General features: G+C 37.2%; 1 protein-coding gene across 1 annotated transcript in view; it reads right to left on the bottom strand.

The window, feature by feature from the left end:
* SLC12A2 (solute carrier family 12 member 2) overlaps positions 1-20,197 on the bottom strand; it is a 54,200-nt gene that overhangs the window by 25,220 nt on the left and 8,783 nt on the right. The window contains exons 2-10 of the mRNA XM_084225949.1: positions 12,445-12,564; positions 11,357-11,432; positions 10,733-10,828; positions 8,977-9,116; positions 8,087-8,197; positions 5,126-5,234; positions 4,577-4,704; positions 4,405-4,489; positions 243-400 (exon numbers count right to left, since the gene is read on the bottom strand). Coding sequence (XP_084082075.1) covers positions 243-400; positions 4,405-4,489; positions 4,577-4,704; positions 5,126-5,234; positions 8,087-8,197; positions 8,977-9,116; positions 10,733-10,828; positions 11,357-11,432; positions 12,445-12,564 — 1,023 coding nt within the window. The remainder of the gene's footprint in view (positions 1-242; positions 401-4,404; positions 4,490-4,576; positions 4,705-5,125; positions 5,235-8,086; positions 8,198-8,976; positions 9,117-10,732; positions 10,829-11,356; positions 11,433-12,444; positions 12,565-20,197) is intronic.

Raw genomic sequence — 20,197 nt, 5'->3', positions numbered from 1 at the left:
ACAGCCCCCCCAAACCCAAAATAAACAAAAACCCAACAAAAATCTCACAAAAAACCCCCAAAAAACCCTACAAAAAACAAAAAAAACCACAACAAAACACCAAACCAACAAAAACACCACTAAAAAACAAAACCAAACACACAAAAAATCCCCAAACAAACAAACAACAACAACAAAAAAACAACCCCCAAAAAAACTCAAACACAAAACCCGATATACAGATTAAGGAGGAAGTTTTATACCTGGAAATTGTTCATCAGCCCATAGTGACAGGCCCCTGCCTGAGACTGACAGGATGAGAAGTCATAGTTTAGTTTGCAGGCTGCACTAGTGCAGTTTGCCAGCTCGTTGACAATGGTGTCATTAACATTTCCTGTGGCATCTCGAACTACACAGGAACCTACAATGGACACAAAATAAAAAAAAGCATGAACAAACTGAACCTGAATTTAATGATATGCGTTAATTCCTTTTTAAGTAAGCATAACCTCACAGAGCAATATTCAAATACTACATTTAATTTTTAAACATGCTACACTACTAAGCCCATTTTCACTATGAAAAACAAATACAAACAGAACAACTGCTCCCTTGGCTGAAACCATATTTAGTTTTTTATTATATGTGACTGTAGGAAGAAACAGAAGGTTTTAGCACAGAGGAAAACCATGTCAATAGACTTACAGAAATTTAAGAGCACAATCTCTGGCAGCGTCCAAGGCCAGGTTGGATAATGGGGCTTGGAGCAGCCTGAGACAGTGGAAGGTGTCCCTGCCATGGCAGGGGTGGGAACTGGATGATCTTCAAGGTCCCTTTCAACCCAAGCCACTGTATAGTTTTATGACTTTATACTTTCTCTTTTGGTCAATTTTCCTAGATGAGCGCAGATTTGTTTTGTGTGTACTTGTTTGTAGATAGGTATAAGTTCTGCTGCAGCTGGGTTTTTTTCCAGTCACTGACTTAGCCATTAAAAAAAAACAAGTTCCATGAAAGCCTGTTGCAAGCAATTTCCCAATGTTTAAGTAAGCCACCTCCTATGTGACCATGGTATTTTTCAGTTGGTTTCTTGAAAAACAGACAGAGTCTGTTTTTTTTTTTACCATTTCTCGCATTTTTTTATAATCATCACCGTAACTACTGTCCTTTGTTCAGCTATGATTACTTTTAATTTTGCTGGTCAAGAAAATGCTGGAGAAACAGCATTTCCACCTGTAAGTATTAAGAAAAACTAAAGAGTACTAAAAGACCATTAAGTCTTCTATTTCAAGGGAGTTCTGTCTTATATATGACAAAAAGTAGATCAGACTAAGCATTATTTAATATTCTGTGGTCTAATAGTAGAGGTAATCAATCTGTTTGAACACCAGGAAATACTCTGGGGACTAGAATTTAATAAGGAGTGGGGGAAACTCAACAGAGTCAATAAAACTCCCTTACTTTAATCTCTTAGTAATCTGAATGACAAGAACTGCCTTACAACAAAACCCCATGACAGCTAAGGACCTAAATTAACTACTTGCAAAAATTAAGTAAGAAGGCAGAGACCTACTGCAAGTTTAAGTTTATTTAGTAATATTCCTAGGCATCTATGTATGTTGCTTCTCTTCCATGGGGAAAATTAATTCCTGATTAGTTATACCATATTTAAATTCTTGTGAGCCATCAGAACTTGATTAACAGCCCACCACAACACCTGGTACCAGTAGGTGGACATTAATTAATCCTTCCATTCCTTGTTTCTTTTTTAGTTACTTATTATGTCTAATTGGTGAAATCACCATAAGTTTCTTACACTAAATACCTGTCTTAATGCTTTTCTTGTGAGTATGTGGAGGAGCTGAGGTTTTTTAAATTGTTTTCTTGTTTAACTGGGAGTAAGAGCTCTATAAGAGGAAAAAATTTCCCTTTCTTCACTACACAAGTATTTGTCCCAGCCACTCAAGCAGTATATAATGGATTTGACAACACAACTCTCAGCTGAACTATTTGTAAACAACATTTTGTTGGTGACAAGATTGCAGGTGGCAGGCCAATTATACTGAACAACAATTAAATATGTACAGCGCACTATCACAGCCCTCCTCTTCCTCATTTTGTCAAAGTTCAAACTTGGTTTTGGCAGGACTTTCAGACATGCAATCAAAATATGGCAGAAAGAGACATGGCAGTAGGAACAAACTTAATGTGGGCCTTACTGAGAGAGAATGTAAAACAGAAGCCAGGCAGGCAGGCTCTGTTCTCAGCAAAAAACACTTAGATAAAAGTAACAATAATAAATGTTACTTTCTAGAAGACTCATTCAGAAAAGTTTCATTTGTTTATATGATGCTGGCAGCATTTTCCTAGAAGTCTTTAGGTCTTCCCTCCTGTGAAAATAAGATTTCACCTTTTCACAGGCATTTATAAGCATGTTCCTGTCAAAGTGAAATAGAGCTTTGCCAGGCTTTAAACATGAGAAAGTTTACAGCCATCTCTATCAAGTTATCTCATTAATATATGAATTCCAGAGGTACTACAGCCCTTCAGAGCGCAGTTCAGAGTGTTTAATTTTACTAGTGCAGCAAACAGCTACAGTTTGGCTCTTGTGAATTAGTTTTACTTTCATAACTACAGGAAGCAGGTCATAATGTTATCAGAACTTCGGCCTTTTTTTTTTTTTTTTTTTGGTTAGAGCTTCCCTTGTTCTTAAAGCGACAAATGTAGTTCTTTGAAATGTATCTTCCAAGATTTTAAAGTAAATTTGCCTGTGAAATCTGCCTCCTCATGGCAGCTGCATGTCTGCCTGAGTCCTTTGCTGAACTATGACACTGCATACCATCTCAGCTGTCTTTTTAAAATGCTGCTGCTAAAGCTAGGCAGCTATCAGTACTTTTCCTTCTTCCTCTTCTACTCTGTTTAGCCTTCTTACTTACTACAGAGCATACAGATAGCGAGTTAAGTTCAGAGTATCTTCCTCCTCTTCAGATATGACTACTCTGCAACATTTACTAGCCCTTTCAAATCTTTAGTGACTTGCTTACCACTACTGTGGGAAAGTAATTAAATTATTTGTATTTGTCCAGTATTCCTAATCCAGTGCCTCAAAAGGAGCTAAATTTCACTCATGATCGCTGACTCCTGCTGCCTTTTTCTAACTGGCAGAATTCAAAGTGTAAGTCAGTACACAGAACATTTCTGATGAATCAATTTCACGTCCAGTTGGTCTTGCAAACTGCTTCTTTTGTCAGTTTTTATATTGCATTTTTAATGTTTGGAAGCTGATCAAAGTATTCCATTAGTAAGCAAGTATTAACAATAATTTTAGTCTTGTGTGGGTTGAGGTTCCAAAGGATTCAAATTTGGTAGCAAGAGGTCTACGCAGTCAATCTAATTAGGAAATGAGTGTAGCTCATTATGCTGCATAAAGCACAATCACTACAGAGCAACTATTTGGCAAAGCTACACTCCCACGTTAGCCAACAGAGGCAGACTAGCAAGATTGATATCTTTGGAAAGGAAGTATCATTAGTGGTAAGATCAATGGTCCTCTTAGGAATGAGAATTTCATTCAAAAGGCACCACAGCTATTATAAAACAAGGTCTTTCATATAAGAAAAATCATTAGTGCTGTCAAAAACTAGTTTATGTGACAAGAGTAAAAAAGGTTTCCAATCACAGGCAAGAAATGTGCATGATTCAATTACAATCCTGTAATCTTAATGTTATTAGAATTATTTTATGCGTGGGAAAAATATAGTATACCACTGGTGCTCTACAGCAAGACTGGTATCAACCCCAGGGCGACTTCTACAGAGGATTTCAAACAACTGTGTGGTGGGAAAGACTGGGAAGACAAGACTCAGATCAGTCTGTGATTATTCCTCCTCTTTACACAAGAACATGACACTTCCAAAAGTGGGCTGATGAGGACTGAAGGCCTTTCTTGGTCTCCTCCCTCAACTGGGAATTACTGCTCAAGCATCCTCACCACAGTGCTGTCTGATCATCCCACAGCTCCCTGCAGGTATGTGGCTGATTGCCATAATCCTCACAACAATACAGGTGTTTTTTTAGTGATTATTTCCTGAAAACATGCTTTTCTAATCCAGGGATTATCCGACTGCTAAACTGTAAATCCCTTAATGTAAATAACTGCAACAATGAGGCAACACCAATAGAAGTCTTCTGCCATCTTAGTCTGAAGCAGTCACTTTTCTTAGAAAAGCATCAGTTACTTCACAAAATTATAAAACCAGCTGAAAACTGAACCTCCAACAGCAAAACCAAGAAACCTTTGGCTATTACTTTCCCATGCAGGAAAGTCAATTACATAAAGACTTTGCATAACAAATTACATAAAACCATATCAAAACACATCCTCGGAACGAACGTGAAAGGATAAAGTTAAAAACATTCTCTATTTACCTACAGATACTGCAATTCCTACGTAAACCAATGTAGTGATTAAGATGGCCAACAGCGTTCCTTTAGGTATGGCTGACTGAGGATCCTGAAAGAAAAATGTCAGTGGACAGTGATGACAGAGGTCAATGCACACTTGAGTGGTCATGAAAAATGTTTTCAATTCACTACTTACCGCAAGGTCCCCCGAGATATTTGCACCAGCAAGTATGCCAGTTGCAGCGGGGAAGAAAATAGCAAACACAGAAAAGAAAGTTTCCTCTTGTCGGAAATCTGGCCCAAAATTCTCCATGAATATGTCGGCTGCAGGAGAAGATTTAAATCTGTCAGTATTCACATGGAAGCTGAAGTATGAACCCATCCCCACCACTACCAGACCAGTAAAAAAGCTGACAGTCACAGAACCTTCTTAAAACTAAATGTAGAACATTTAAGCCCCAATTCATCACTTCAACTCAAAGTCAAAGTCAACACAATAAACTTAAACAGATTTAAATGCAGAAAAAATACTTACAGTATAATCCATCTTTTAAAAATTTAATATATATTCAATATTAAGCAATACTCAAGTTTTAGCTTTAACTGCAGAAGTGACAAGAAATCAGGAAAAAAGTCTCCACAGTTAAACAGGTCTATAAGATATACTAGATATTAAATTTAATTATAGCAGCTGATTTTGCAAAGAAAGGTACTGTTTACTGTACTGTAAACTGTTCCAACATACCATTGTAACCAAAGAAACCTTTGGGCTTCTTGCTCTCCAGAGGAATAAATGTTCCTATGACAAAGTCTCCAATAGCAATTATGAGGATCACCAGCAGGACTATCTGTGCCTGAAACACAATGACTGCTGTCAGACAGGAGAACTTGTTCTTTTCATAGTATCAAGTGCTGTGCTATAAAATGTAAATGTTTACTTGATTCCAAATTCAGCTTCACCTTCTCAGCATGTTCTCTGCAAAAAAATGAGGAAAGCTGGAGAGAACTTGTACAAGGATTTTTAATTACGAAATAGGAATAATTTCCAAGTTTTATGCCTAATCAAAAAGGTTTATTATTACTAAGTGCTTCAAATTATGCTTGTAAAGACAAAATGCTTAAAAGGACTAATTCCTTTATATATAAGCCTTCCAGAAGGAATGCATTTGAGGAGATTCAAGAAATTTACATGAAAATAGCCAAATGCAACACAAATGCTTACTACATTATCAGCCATGATCATCCTTTGTCTTACACTTTACTATGTGGTATTTTCTAAAAAATTTATTACATCCTGAATGAAACAGCTCTTGTTTCCTATTTTATGCAAGGAAATAGTTTATTTTGCTACATTCTCATGTTCTCAATCCTTACTAAGGAAATTAAATTGCAAACTGTAACAATTACTTGTTAATTCCTAGTTTTGGCACTTCTTTTATTAAAACCTAGATTTTTAGTCACTTTTCTTCAGAACTATTATAAGCCCTGCAAGTTGAACAAGAATTACTTTAAACCATCCCACCCCTCAAAAGTGTGTACAAAGATAAATCTAGGTACTGTAGGGATGGTTCAGGTCCTCCATTTAAATAAGCAATCACACTGCTGTTATCTTTTGGGTTATTAGATTCCTTAGAAAGGAATGCCAGTAGCTTGGGGGAAGCTATTCACAGACCTTTCTCAGGCCTAGGATCAGGAGTTAATATACATTATCACTGTGGCATTGTTCATGCCTACAATACAAAGTTTTCAGTTCACACAGCCTCTCAGGAAAACAGGGTGGAACTGTGATAAACAGAGCAAAATGGCCTGGAGCAGATTTAAAAGTCCACCTGAAGAGAAACACTTTGTGCCCTGTATTTAAATCTTTGTAAAGCCTCAAGAATAGGTGGAAGGTGTGAGGATACAGCTGGGTGCTTACAGAAGTCTTCAGTAAGACAGAAACATAAACATGAAGTTATCACAGAGCAATTGCCACAAGTGGATTTTTCCAGTAACTAACTAGGCTTCTCCCTGAAGCGAGGGATGTTTGCTGAATATCTTACTTAAATTCCAAAGTCTGAAAGAATGGGCTTTTAAGACTTAACACAAGGAGCTGAGCAGTAAACACCACAAACTCTAAAAAGCCATTTTTAAAGCAAACTTTCTGGAATCAATCCCAGTCTCTCACTTTTAGATCTGGTTCAAAGGCATTATTATAGATTCCCCTGCTCCATTTTCCAAGGCATTCTCTAAGACATGGCTAAGGCATAGGAGAACACCACAGATCAAGATGGAGACAGTGGTGTTTTGCTATGTTGAGTTCTGTTAGCCCACATGAAATGCTTGTTTGACAGGTTCAGTTGCCTATCATTGCTCCCACTTGCCTCGTTCCATGACAGAGAAACCAAGTCTTGACTTTTACATTGAGGACAGGACTTTTGAAAGCTACCACTAAAATAAGGATGGCACTGCAGTAATACCACATTTCAGGTTTGATGTAGAAACATTAAACAGGGGTATTTTCATGCAAACTATTGTTAGACAACTGCTCATGCTACACAGCAAAACGAGGATACTACTTGTGACTTCAAGTGGCAGCAGACAGAGGATTATTAACAAATAATTCTCTCAAAACAGTTCAGAATAAGGAGGTCAGTGCTGTTTGCAGTTCAGCATATAAAGAAAGCATCACAAATTCAAGTTAAAGACAATGAAGGACTACTTGAGAAAGGTAAACAGTTTCTACAAAAGTTCAATTTAGAAGTTCATGCCAAAGTCAATTTCTGTAAGCTTCTTTTTTCCCCAGTAGATCAAAGCAATGTACTTGATCTTCACTCACTTCTTCTAGGATCCCTATTTCTTGGAAGCAACAATGATAAAAAACCCTCTCATTTTTATTATAAATAGCATCATCTTCTTGATGAAGGAGCACAAGAAACAACACTTCATGAGGAGGTTCCCTCAATTGCCTCTCAGTGAAGAAAATAGGAGCTGTTGTGATATAAATATAAGTTGGGAAGGAAGCCCCAGTAGGAGGCTCTTCTCAATTACTTTTTTTTGGGTGCAGGAAACAGAGAGCAAGCTACAGTGCCTCAAAATGCCAAGGAGAAAACCTGCAAGGCAGAAGAGCTTCTCTGTTAAGATCTCTTCAGTCAGAGCTGACCGAAGACTGCAACCACAAGGTGAGGGAAGGAGGTTTTCCCTCCTACACATTCATCACCACCAATGTTCAAAACCCTTCTCCATGCTGGGTCTAGTGAATGCATCCCACTGTCTGGCTCTTTCCAGGTGAAAATCAAACCAGAAGAGAATGAAAGAGAAGGGAAGCCAGCCCTATGTCTTTCACCCTCAGAATTTGCCTGAAGTTCACAGTAAGTGAAAATTCCCATGCTGAAGTTCTTACCTTCTCTTCTGCTGTAATTGCCCAGAAGAGGGAAATACCATTAATCTATTTGAAAATGTCATTAAGGTGGATTATGCTGGAATTTAGGTTCTCACAGATGCTTAAGCTTCCAGTGAAGTGTTTTAAGATCTGAAATGCTGTTCAGAGCTGCACATGCTAGTGCCAGACCAAGAGCTACTGCATAAAAGTCAACTGACTTCTTAACACACCATCAAGCAATACTGAATACACTGAACACACCAAAAATAAAGCAGACAGCTAAGGTACAAAAATGGAATCAAAATTATGAAGCAGAGAGTTAAAAAAAAGTTGGGAAATCCTTACTTTTGCTTCCCATTCCATTCCTGCAATGGAAATGCCCAGCAGTATAACCACTGTGATAGCCCCTATGATTCTGATATCATTCATTTCATCGATCATCAACGTTCCATTTTCCTAACAAAACAAACAAAAAATACAGTCATATACTTCATGAGGTAAGTATCTTCCCTACTAAAGAACAGCGTTTTAGGCACTGTAATTTATTGGTAGCTAACCTGCACGCCACAAATTTACTGATTATAAATTCCCTTGAAGGATACAAGTAATTTGGGTTTTGCCTTGTTTTTAAATCAATGAATCTTCCAAATGGAAACGATAAGGGCTGTTCAGCCTGGAGAAAAGGGAGCTCCAGGGAGACCTTACTGCCATCAATTAATATTTAAAGGGGGCTTACAAGACAGATGGGAACAGACTTTTGGATAGGACTTGTGGTGACAGAACAAGGAATAATGGTTTTAAACTAAAAGATGGCAGATTTAGTCTAGATGGAAAAATATTTTACAGTGAGGGTAGTGAGGCCCTGCACAGGGTGCCCAGAGAAGCTGGAGCTGCCCCTGGATCCCTAGAAGTGTCCCAGACTAGTCTGGATGGGGCTTGGAGCACCCTGGGACAGTGAAAAGTGCCCCTGCCCATGGCAGGGGGTGGCACTGGGTGGTCTTTAGGGTTCCTTTCAACCCAAACCATTCTGTGATTCTACCTGGAAGGGGGATGGACTAGGTGACCTTGAAACGTCTCTTCCAAACCACAAAGGTTTATGATCAGATAAAGATTATACTTGGTGTTTGATTCAACTTTACATATAAAGTATATACTTTATGTACTCAAACATTCTATATGAGGTGTAAAACTTTACAGATAAAGTATAATCAATATAAGCACTGACATCCATGTACCTTGAGTAACTCGACAACAGTCTCTGCAAAACCAACAACATACATTGCCACTGCCACAGCATTGGCAAATGCAAAAATCAGACCTATGGCACCACCAAACTCTGGCCCCAGACTTCTGGAAATTAAGTAATATGCTCCCCCTAAAAGGAAAAAGAAAAGCAAATTACAAAATTACAAGAAAGTCCTCTACAATATAGAGCTTGAAACAGTCAGTCATCAGCATTTTAACAAGCCAGAATCTACTCACTCTTTATTCCCTGATGTATTAGAAAATAACCCTTAACTCAGTATTTTAGGGACAAACATGCTGAAGTTTCAGGAACATATTTCAAGTTCTTAGGAAAAGAGACCAGTTGGAAATAACCATCACTCATGCACCACCTCATATTACTGTATATCAGGTATGCAACCAGTTCTATGGTTTAAGAACTGTAGAAAACAAGCTGCAGTATAACTGGACTTTTTACTTCAAACTGCTCAGAGCACTTGTGCAGTCAAGATCAAGGAACTGGCAAAACAGACTGCAATAAACCCACTGAAGTTCCAAACTTCCAAGACCTGTTCCTAAAAGCTCTGTTGTTAAATGAATTTTCTGCCCTCCAATGGGACTCTCAAGAACCTGTTCTTTGTACTTTTGAGCTGGACAAAAACAACAAACCCCACATGACAAAAGAAAGTCTGAGTATCTGGAGTATTACAGGAAGGTAAAGTTTAGAAAATGTACTAAAGGCTTATTCTTCAAACTTAAGGTTAAGCTTTCTAGAAGCAACAAAATCCTCCAGCTCTAGTCTGAAATAACTGAGTGCATGTTAAAAATCTGCAACCAAAAATATTTAATTTCACTGCATTAGACTTCTTGTGGAAATCCTATATATGTACCCAGCTTGGCCATACTCTGTATTTCTCATGTAACATTAAAAAAAATCTTACTGCAATATAACATTTTCAAAGGAACAATTTTTCCTGTGAAATTCTACAGTTCTTCCAATATTCAGAGCTCCAAATTTTCTAATGAAGTACTATTTTTTGAGTGCGACTTGAAAAAAAAAAAGAAGCTCCTATGCAAATGGGAAAACCTGATATACATCATATAATTAAAAACCATAAAAACCAGAAGGGGATTCAGAAACTAAGCTTGACATAATGCTAAACTCATAGCTGCTTTTTCCCATTGAGTGAGTCTGTTTACTTTGTGATAGAGAGGCTTTTCATTCTTAATCTTAATGAAGATAGTTTTAAAAGCTCCTACTTTAATTCCACCATATTTTTTCCTAGTAGCAGTCGTAATGTCATGAAGCAGTTTGATTGTGTCAGAGGCACCAACCATTTCCAAAAATAGCTGACAACACCATATAAACCATGGAAGAGAATGAAAACCATCACCCTCAGGAAAGCTGGAGTTAACTGAGAGTTTGGAGAGTTACTGGTGTGAAGGTTGATTTCAGGACATGAACACATAAAAGCACACTCTTAACCAACTAGTGCAGCTCAGGAGAATATTAAGACCCTACTCATTGCTAGATATGTAGCCCTAAAAATATTTTTATTACAAAAATTTACACCAGTAAAGTTCCTTTTACAGCATAAAAGCAAGTTACGAGTTCAAATCTAATTAGTAAGCTACCTACTGACTTTTTGTTAATTATGTGACCGTTTAATCACACACAGAACACAAAGATGGCTTTGCTCCTCAGCAACATTATGTGTGTACTCCAGAGTGAGGAAAGCTTTAAAAACTTCATGAAAATAGCATTACCTCCTCTTACAAACCCATTTGTGGCTATTGCTGAAGTAGACAGTCCTGTAATAGTTGTCACAACAGTAGCCATTCCAATAACCAAGACTGAGAGACCTTTTGGGAAAAAAGATGAAAACACTGTAAGCCCTGCAGTATTAAAGAGTACAAACCTTCAACTTAATTTCATTTAAATACTCAAGTCTTGCAAATAGAACACAAATTTACTTTCAAACAAAAGGCTTCCTCTTTCCCCTATACGGATAAAAATAAAATTGGGCAAAGATTCTCTTTAATCAGCAAGGTAAGAGCTGTATTATAGAGATCAATCCAACACTTAAGCCTTTGAAAAGATTTGCTTATATACTACACAGTCTATATGCAGGGTTTAATAACTGGAGATCAAAAGTTTATCTCTACAGTTCACTGAAGACTTACAAATGTCAATTTTAAAATGCCTGCCTTGTACCTAAATGAAAAAGTCTTAGTAACTGGTTGAAGTTTTTGATAAGATAAATTACCATAAAAATTGGCACTATTAAGGTAATTTCCTATTCCTGTTTGAAGTAAAAGCTCAGGATCAACATCTCTCATGGATCACATTTGAAAGTCACTGAAAAAAAATTGCAGCATTAGTACCCATACCTATCCCAGCTTGTCCTACAATCCATGATAGTCTGATGAAGAGCATCACACCCCAAATATTTAACATACATCGTACCTAGGATAAAGCAGAAATTTAACATAAATTAGTTCTTGCATCTGCAGTAATTTTCATTAATTCTTCCTTTCAGTTTTTAATGTTCTTGAAAATATTTTGCTGTATTTCTTCACCCCTTCTCAAATTATTTTACAAGAAGGCGATGTTATCATAAAAGTTTAAGTTTGGTTAAAAAAAGGGGGACTTAAATATTATTAAAAAGTTATTATCTTAAACATAAAGTTAAGAGTAGTTCAATATCTGACACTTGCAGTATGCTGTAAGCAAACAATAATAACAATTTAGACTCTAACCTTAGGATCCAAAATTCACACTACAGAATACATGACTTAAAATAAGAAAGAAGTCTCTAATATTGTGAGGTCTAAAACCCCAGTCTGCATCTCCCACAAACCTCTCTCAATAAAACGCCATGCACTATAGCAACACCCTACTAACTAACTTACTCTTAAAAGAGCCAAGGACCCTGCTGCAACTTTCCATTTCTGTAACTTTTGTATGTTACAACACATCTGCACAATAACAGGATGAAGAGGTGTGCATTTTTTTTTAAATTCTTGCATTTACAACTCTTACATCTCAATAAAAATAGAGTTTGCTTTGTACACAATTTAGACAGGAGACTAAAACCAGATCTTGGGTCTTTCTCTTCCCTAAAGAGTAATATATCAATCCTACAAAAAAAGGAGATGACCTCTCCAAACCACACAGTATGCATTTTTCTACTACAGTATTTTTTTTCCTTCTTGGAAATCATGCAATGTAAAAACTCTTAAAATCTGTGTTAAGAAACAATAAACTCTTAAGAACTCAAAAGCCCTGAAGTATTTATTGCCTTAAAATTCAGTTGAAATAGGAGCAACTCTTCCTAAAATTATGGCATTCATCACACCTTTCATACATCTTTACACTACACTACCACAATGCCTGTCAACAAAGAAGGTGGTTGGAAAGATTTGTAAGAATAGATCAGCACATGAAAGAAACTGAAGAACCATTGAAGCAAACTTACCAGCACACCTTTTATCCAGCCAAACTTGACCACCCCTTTGCTGTCAGGTGTGTAAGCAGCAGCTGCATCCCCAGCTGGCGTGCCCTCCTCACCATTTGCATAGCCATCCTCAAAGGGCTCCTTTGAAAACACAAAAAAAGTTTGTATTTTGTGTGACTGGCAGAGCAGAGTGGGCATGTGAAACTTATCCTGTAAAAATACCCCCCATCTTACTTGTGTAAACAGAAAAATAAAAATAAAAACACGGCAGAAGTTTTGAGCTGCTCCTTCATGTCCCTTGCACAACACACATCTTGGATTTAAAGGAATGTAAAACAAACTTACAAAAGCAAACCGTTAACAGCCAGTGTGGTAAATATAATTAAGAATTAGCCCCAGATCCCTAAAAAAGTCAAACACCTGGTCTGTAGAAAAAGAGCTGGAAGATTTCAAATGCAGAGGAAATTTTACTTCTCAATCTGAAAGCACAGCCTGTTCTACCAAAAGTTACTAGTCTCTGCTGTAGCATTTCCTGTGGGTCAGACTTAACTGTCATTTGATCAATTTTTCAGGAAATAAATTATTCATATCCCTGTAAACTATTCTACTACTCTTTGTAAGGTGATGCTGCCAAAAAGAAGGATGGGAGATTGGCATTTCAGGGAGAAGAAGGGAAGGGAAGTCTTTTCCCAAACACTGCTCTCCATTTAAATGGGAAGGATCACAGATGGAGAAAACATCAGCCCCATGGACAAAGGCCAACTTATGTCTTTTATTTACAATTCAACTCTTAACTTCAAAAACGCAGAAAATCTCAATGTTAAACATAAATTCAAAATATATGCGTATACACACACATATATGCTTGCTTAAAAGGCAATTTTGTTTTGCCAAGCCAGGCAAGCACCAGAACATTTAAACTCAAACTTGCTGTAAGAAAGCAAGAAGCACTCTAAGCTAAGTATGTTAGTTTATCCAAGGCAACAAGTATTAAGAATGGATACAGTAAAAAGACCCTGAAGAACATTCAACAAACCAGCTCAAGCAGCATACTGTGAAGCAGCCTGCATCCCAGGGCTTAGGAAACATTTAAGTAATTACAGGTTCAATCACTGTGAGGTAAAGGGCAAAACCTACATTTGCTAAGTAAGACACAAAACAGAGCGGACACAAATAAGGCTTTTAGGACTATGCAGGGAAAGACTAATAAAGATTAGGGTGAGGTATTTTACCAAATTCTTTCTACTCTTGATATATTAGTACCAATTATATCCTCAGCACAGGGTTCAGAGGAAATATTTATAAACCTGTCAGTTGTGAAGGGTGTCATCCATATGCTCTTATTATCAGCAGGAAATATACAAACCAGATTTTTAAAAGCAGATTATGCCAACCTTATCCAAAGGTCAGTAGCACAGATTCATGCCAGTGCTTCTCTCACTCATGTGGAATTATGAAATTCTCATAGAAACAGATACACCTGCAATACATCTGGTGATCCTGTAAGGCAGGAGCCTTCCACTGTTAGGCAGAATCATTTTTATCAGTTTCCAGATCATTACCTTTAACAGTTTACTCGCTTAAAGAGTACATTATATTGCCTCCAGAAGGGATTACAATTAAAAAAAAAAAAAAAAAGACACCTTACGTGTTATATATGTAAATATTTTTTCGTCTGTGTGTGTATAAGTGTTATATACACTAAACAGAGGACAAATAGAAACCTGACCAGGAGTTACCCAGTTTGCTGAACTGCAGCTTTCCTGGATAGAACTAATGGCTGTAATTCTTGGAAGATTTGCACAGCCTTTCACCAGATGAATCTATTGATTGCTGATTATTTGTATTCAGGTGTATTCAGGCACTCAAGCCAAATCAAGTAGTGGCACGTAATCATTTAGAGTGGTAAGAACAGTGAGGACCAAAAAGAGAATTACAATGCTTTTACATTTCAGAAACGCTGCCTGAACCAGAACTAAGAAAACATCTCCTACTCAAGCCTGAGGTTCATGCCAGAAGAGGATAAGCTGACCACCTACCCTGCTCCAAGAGCTTAAAAGTGCAGAATAAAACAGAAAAATCCCTCTAAGCATTAATGTATCCCTTTATGACTTCTTTCAGAAGTAGGGAGGAAACAAAGAGAAAAAAGATGCATTAAAACAAGGGGCAGATTATAAACATGTTCATAACTATGCCAAAACCTCCAATCAAGAATGAGACAGTATAACCACTTATTACTTGTTCATATAAAACCCATTCTTACTCCTCACAGAAAACCACCACATTATACTTGCAACAAACTCTATTTTAAGCCATTACATAAAAGGAGTCACATTCAAATTATCTAAACAATTTTTAAGCTTTGGCCAAAAAAATTTGCCAACATTAGATAACATCTTCTGCTATTACAACACACATCATGTCTGTAATAAGAAATAACAAAATTGTTCTCTGAGAAGACTGGTCAGGGAGGATCAAGGAACAGTAGGAGGAATCTTTATCTTCACATCTTAAAATAGTGAAATGTGAATAAAGTGGTTAATGTCTTTTTTTTTTTTTTAACAAGCCTGGAGTTGGTTTGCTCCAAGTTCAGGTTTGGTAAGAAGGTGGAGACATATCTTTGTATTTAGTCTGAGAAAGGATCACATACTTCATCACGTGAGCATGGCAGGCCAAGTATTGGTAAAGCCTACACACATTGCCAACGTGACCCCCTAAGGTCACCCCAAAACCTCCACCACTATGTGGCAGCTACACATTTTCCTGTAGTGCTCAAACAAGCCCATAACTTGGCCTGTTGTGTTCTGTGTCACAACTGATATTCTGAGTTATCAGTTACCAGAGCAGCTCCAAGATACTGCACACTGTGAACACAGGGAAGTTTTGTTCTGTATGTCTTGTCTCTCCACACCGTGCAATATTTCTTAGAAAAATATTTTGAGGCACAAGCAAAATGTAATAACTGAAAGGTTATTCCTGGTTATCAGTGCTGGTGGGTGCCCAATAAAGCACCACTGAGAATAGATATTATGGAGTGTGGGCACAAAGGAATTTCACTCCAGAAGGCTCCAAGTTCAGCTCTCTAAGGCGATATTAAGAAAGAACCACTGTGGTCTCAGCTGTAAATCAAGCAGGCGTAGTATTTTTCATGCTCAGGCTCATGAGGAAACAATGCTTCTACTCAAGTCAGACACTGAATGGAAAAAACTGCCCTAGCACTATTTTAGAACAGCCAATACATGTACGATAAGATCTTCATAAACAGTAAAAAACACTAACACACTGTGGATTTGGAGGGGGTGTAACAAAAGGGGAAAGAAAAGGGGGTTTAGCATTTCAGACCAAAACCAATTTTATTAACACAATTCTTAAAACAGAATAATCAGTCCAAGAATAGTAATGGTATTCATTTGCGCTGTTAAGGGAAAAATAACGTATGTTTACAAGCTGACAATTCTATCACACACTGACAGGACTTCAGACAAGAAACAGTTAATTTCTGCTCCTACACAGATAATCTACTATTTCATCTCCAGTGTTGGATCATAACAATAACTTATTTGTGACAACTGTGAATAGCCTCCACATCTATTAGACATAGATTAGTAATGAGAAAATACTTGATATTTTGGTAGAGGAGATTAAGATTTTTCCCAAATAGCCTGTGATATACTGGTGCGTCAAAAAGTTCTTTAAAAATTGCTTTCATTTAAGAGTTCTTGATAGTAGTGTATGTCATGCAGCATTACTTTTTTTTTTTGCGGTGAATTTATCTAAATCCCATCTTATGGCAACATACTTGGGCTATGTTGCACCGTATGAGGTAATACCAGAATAAACACACATGAAGTCTTGTTTCTTTTCAAGAATCACAACTTGGAAGCCGCAAGTAAAGGGCAGGACCACCAGCAAGTTTGTATGTAAGACTATTTTTTGGATCTCCAGGCCAACTGCTGCCACTGTGAGCCGCCTGATTTGGAATGTTCCAAGTAGTCACTGACTTCTTTAGCTAATCCCTCCCACTGCTATTAGTCCTCTGCAAAAACAGGAGGCCAGAGAAGCACCTCAGACTAGAGCATTTAACTGTGTTTCCCATTCCTCAAGTTTGGCCAGCTACAGATTTAGCACATGCCATGTAATATGAGGTTCTTCTCACACAATCTCCCTAGAAAGGCTTCACAACAGCAGCTTCTTCTTATCCTTGGCAGGATACAGCACTGAAGCTGGTTTCAATAGTTTATATTATCATAATGCTAAAAATCAAGAGTCTAATCTTTTCAAGCTACAGCTTCTGCAAAGAAATATGAAAATAGCCTTCCACTACATCTCATCAAGCTGCTTACACTAAAAGCTGCTTTGTACCTGCATTCTAAATTCCAATACTATATCCTGATACATACTTTATTCTGATTACATACCTATATTCTATTAATGAGCACAGCTCTCTCATGCTTACTGAGAACAGGAAAAAAAAATAATAAGGAAGCTACCTGAGAACCATCTTTGCTCAAAGAGTACTGACAGAACAAATCTATGCTGTCTCACACATCTTCTGTACTGTGGCTCACAGCTCTACTGCCAACCTGCTCACTACCCCTTACAACCACGATTTCTTTTTCACTAGCCCTTACAACCAAGATTTCATCTCCCAAAGGTTAATTTTGTAGGCATTACCATTTTAAGAGGTTCCTTATATTGTGGAAGGGAAGAAGCAGTAACATGTATTGATCCAGATGCAGTAGGCCATCTGTCTCAGAGGAAGAATCATTATTTGGAGAGATTATACTGCCATATATCCCAACTCCAGTCCTGCACACTATTAAGACCATGGCTACAAAACCTGTTCTTTTCAGAATTAACACAGTTCAAAACACAAATGAAAAAAGAGCTTATAAACATATGTTTTGGGGTTTTTTTTTCCTAACTAAAGGATACTTTAGCCAGAGCATAGATATAGTAAAAATGACAGAAAAAAGAAAGCTATCAAGTTATTAAGAATTACTAGACATTTTGCCTCAAATGATGGTAACACTTCAAAGGATTTTTAAACACTACCAAAGATCTTTTCCTTCAAAGAACAAATGAACTTTTGGACTCTAGCTCCCACCACCTGTGACACTTCCAAGGAGTTGAAAAAAAGACTTTAGAAGTGATAAATGTATTTCATGCATAGAATAACTGTGAATAATAATAATCCTCCTGCTATGGTGTTGACCTCTTATATAGCAGAACTTTTGAAAACAGTCTGTAGTGGTAGAAGTGTGATGCTGTCTGATACAGAATAAATAGTAAGCTAGGTATTAAATGCTGTCTGAAGGACACCAAGCCATATCAAATGTATCTGTTCTTTAAACATTACTTTTGCAGCATGTTAATGCTTGCTATCATAAAATTCCCAGCTTTTGTCTACAAGTCAGTTGGATAAGCTGTTTTTATCTTTTACTGCTTTTATCTACACAGTTGTGAAAGAGATCAGGAGGACTGAGCTTCCTTTCCAAAACACCGAAAACTCTACTGAATGGTTTCAATCATATTGTTGCCCAGGGACACCAGACAGCCTTATGACAAGTCCTTTATCAAGAAAAGCCTTAAGTTTGGTTGCCTGAGATTCTAGAGTTTTTCAGTACTTAAATACACAGGAGGAAATAAGCTTTCACCAGTCTTTGACTCAAGCTGGTGACACTTGCTCCTGTTTGCAACCATTTTTTCAGGGAACCACTTCTCAATAGAGGCTGGGATACTATTTCTAACTTGCTCGTAAACTACAAATCAAGGCGAGTTTTTAACACAACTTGGAAAACAGCTCTGCCAAGTCTGACAGTTTTCAAGTGGTTTTTATTCCTGTAAGGAAAACAAACAACTCCAAAGGGAGGAAGTATCACAGGTAATGACTTTTAAAAAAATCTTACTCTATCTAACATTCTCCTAAAGAACAATCTCACTGGTCAGTATTTTGTAAACTAGTCCTGCTCTGCTGGAATAAGGATTGTGACAGGTAAGGAAACTAAGAACAAGCATGCACAACTCTCAACTAGTGCTTTGTAACTGGCCTCATCCTGATGAAAGAGAGATGAAAGTGTAAATTCTAAAAGATGTAACAATCTGAATCTTTGGTACTTAAGACAGGGTTACCCCTCACTTAGAAATCGTTACTCAGAAAACCAGTATCTTCCAGAGAACACCTGGAGCAATTGACAGATTTCTGATTATTAGTTAAAAATAGTTAACCAAGCTAACGAAAAAGATTCAGATGCTCATGTTTTTCAGGAGTTAATGGGAAGCTTGATTAAACATCATTGCTCCCAGTGGGGAAAAAAACCCAGTCAGGTAGCACACAGAAAAGAAAACATGGCACAAAGACACGTTCAAGACACCTAAGTCTGCCTAACACCCTTTTAGCATTTTCTTCAAAGAACTAACTCAAAAAATGAATACTATTAGGGAACAATGACTAGTCATTGCTGTTGACAGCAATTCAGAAATTTCAGCAGTCATATCAGGTAATTTACTACTTGGTTATAAAACAAGAATGAATTATAAATTCTATTAGCAAATTTGCCATAATTCCCACTCTGGTGTCTTTACAGTCATACCTTTAAAAAGCCTACTAAGCCATTAAATGGCATCCAGAAGTTACCTAGAACAGCGCGAGATAAATTGCCCAGATAAAACACAGACAGTTCTTAAAACTTGGGATTCCTTGGATTCAAACATGAACAGCTACAATCATTGGTTACTCACCTCAATCAAAGGAAATCCTTTGTAGGTTTACAGCCAAGAGACCAAAACTTAAGTGCTTTGACTATATTACCTTCTCTACAATAACACATTTAAAATATAGTAGCAAATTCCTTTGGCATACACTTCCAGAGATTTTAAAAGAGATTGCATCAAACACTGAACACTAATGTTATCTTAAGCTGAAATTAAAGAGTGTTGTACTGTGATTGCAGCAGAGCAATTTTAAATAGAAGAAATTTATAGTTGCAATTAACATGTCAACTGAAGGATTAGCTGTGTGTCTCTGCCATCAGCTTGTATTTCTGTCTTGCACACTGCTTTTAATAGAGAAACATTAAACAGTGTGGGTTTTTATGTGTGTGCACATATATATTGTATATATAATGATTTACAAAGCCATTTTTACTTCAATTCTTTTGAAGGGATAATCATCCATTCATGCCCCAGCTCTTCCATGTAGTATGATGTATCAACTAAGCTAGCAAGACTTAATCAGGAAACTTACTCAGGCAATTGATTTCAGCTTAGTTGTAAATCCTTTCTTCCAAGGTGGTATTCTCACAAATAAATAGATTTGTTTATGAAAATTAGCACTACTTTAATGTCTTTCTTGAACACAGTTTTCTTGACAAATCTCTAAGCTTATTACATGAAGGTTACATCCCTCTGAAGCAGTTTTGACATGGGATAAAGCAGCAAAGTTTTGTTGACATCTACAGGTATGCAAGACCAGTATCCTATCAGAAATATAAATAATATTTGCTTTCCCCCCCTAGCATAAACATTAATTAAAGAATGAGAGCACTCTGCAAAATAAAGAAAACTTCCCCATATCTTCACATCTTGATTCATACATCCCTCCTAAGCACAGGAGGGTATGAAAATTCTGGGCAAGCTGATCATAAAAATTAGAAACAAACGAGAAAAGGCCTTTGTTCAGTAGCTTTGCAGAGTGGAAAACCTAAATGCTTATGGTCTGCACTCCCAGAAATTTTGTAGCTAAAATAAGGCCTTCCTGCCAAAAAACCACACT

The sequence above is a fragment of the Fringilla coelebs genome (genome assembly GCF_963513975.1).
Source record: "Fringilla coelebs genome assembly, chromosome: Z".
Lineage (NCBI taxonomy): Eukaryota > Metazoa > Chordata > Aves > Passeriformes > Fringillidae > Fringilla > Fringilla coelebs.
The sequence above is the reverse complement of the archived record's forward strand: the minus strand, read 5'-3'. Positions and strand labels throughout refer to the sequence as shown.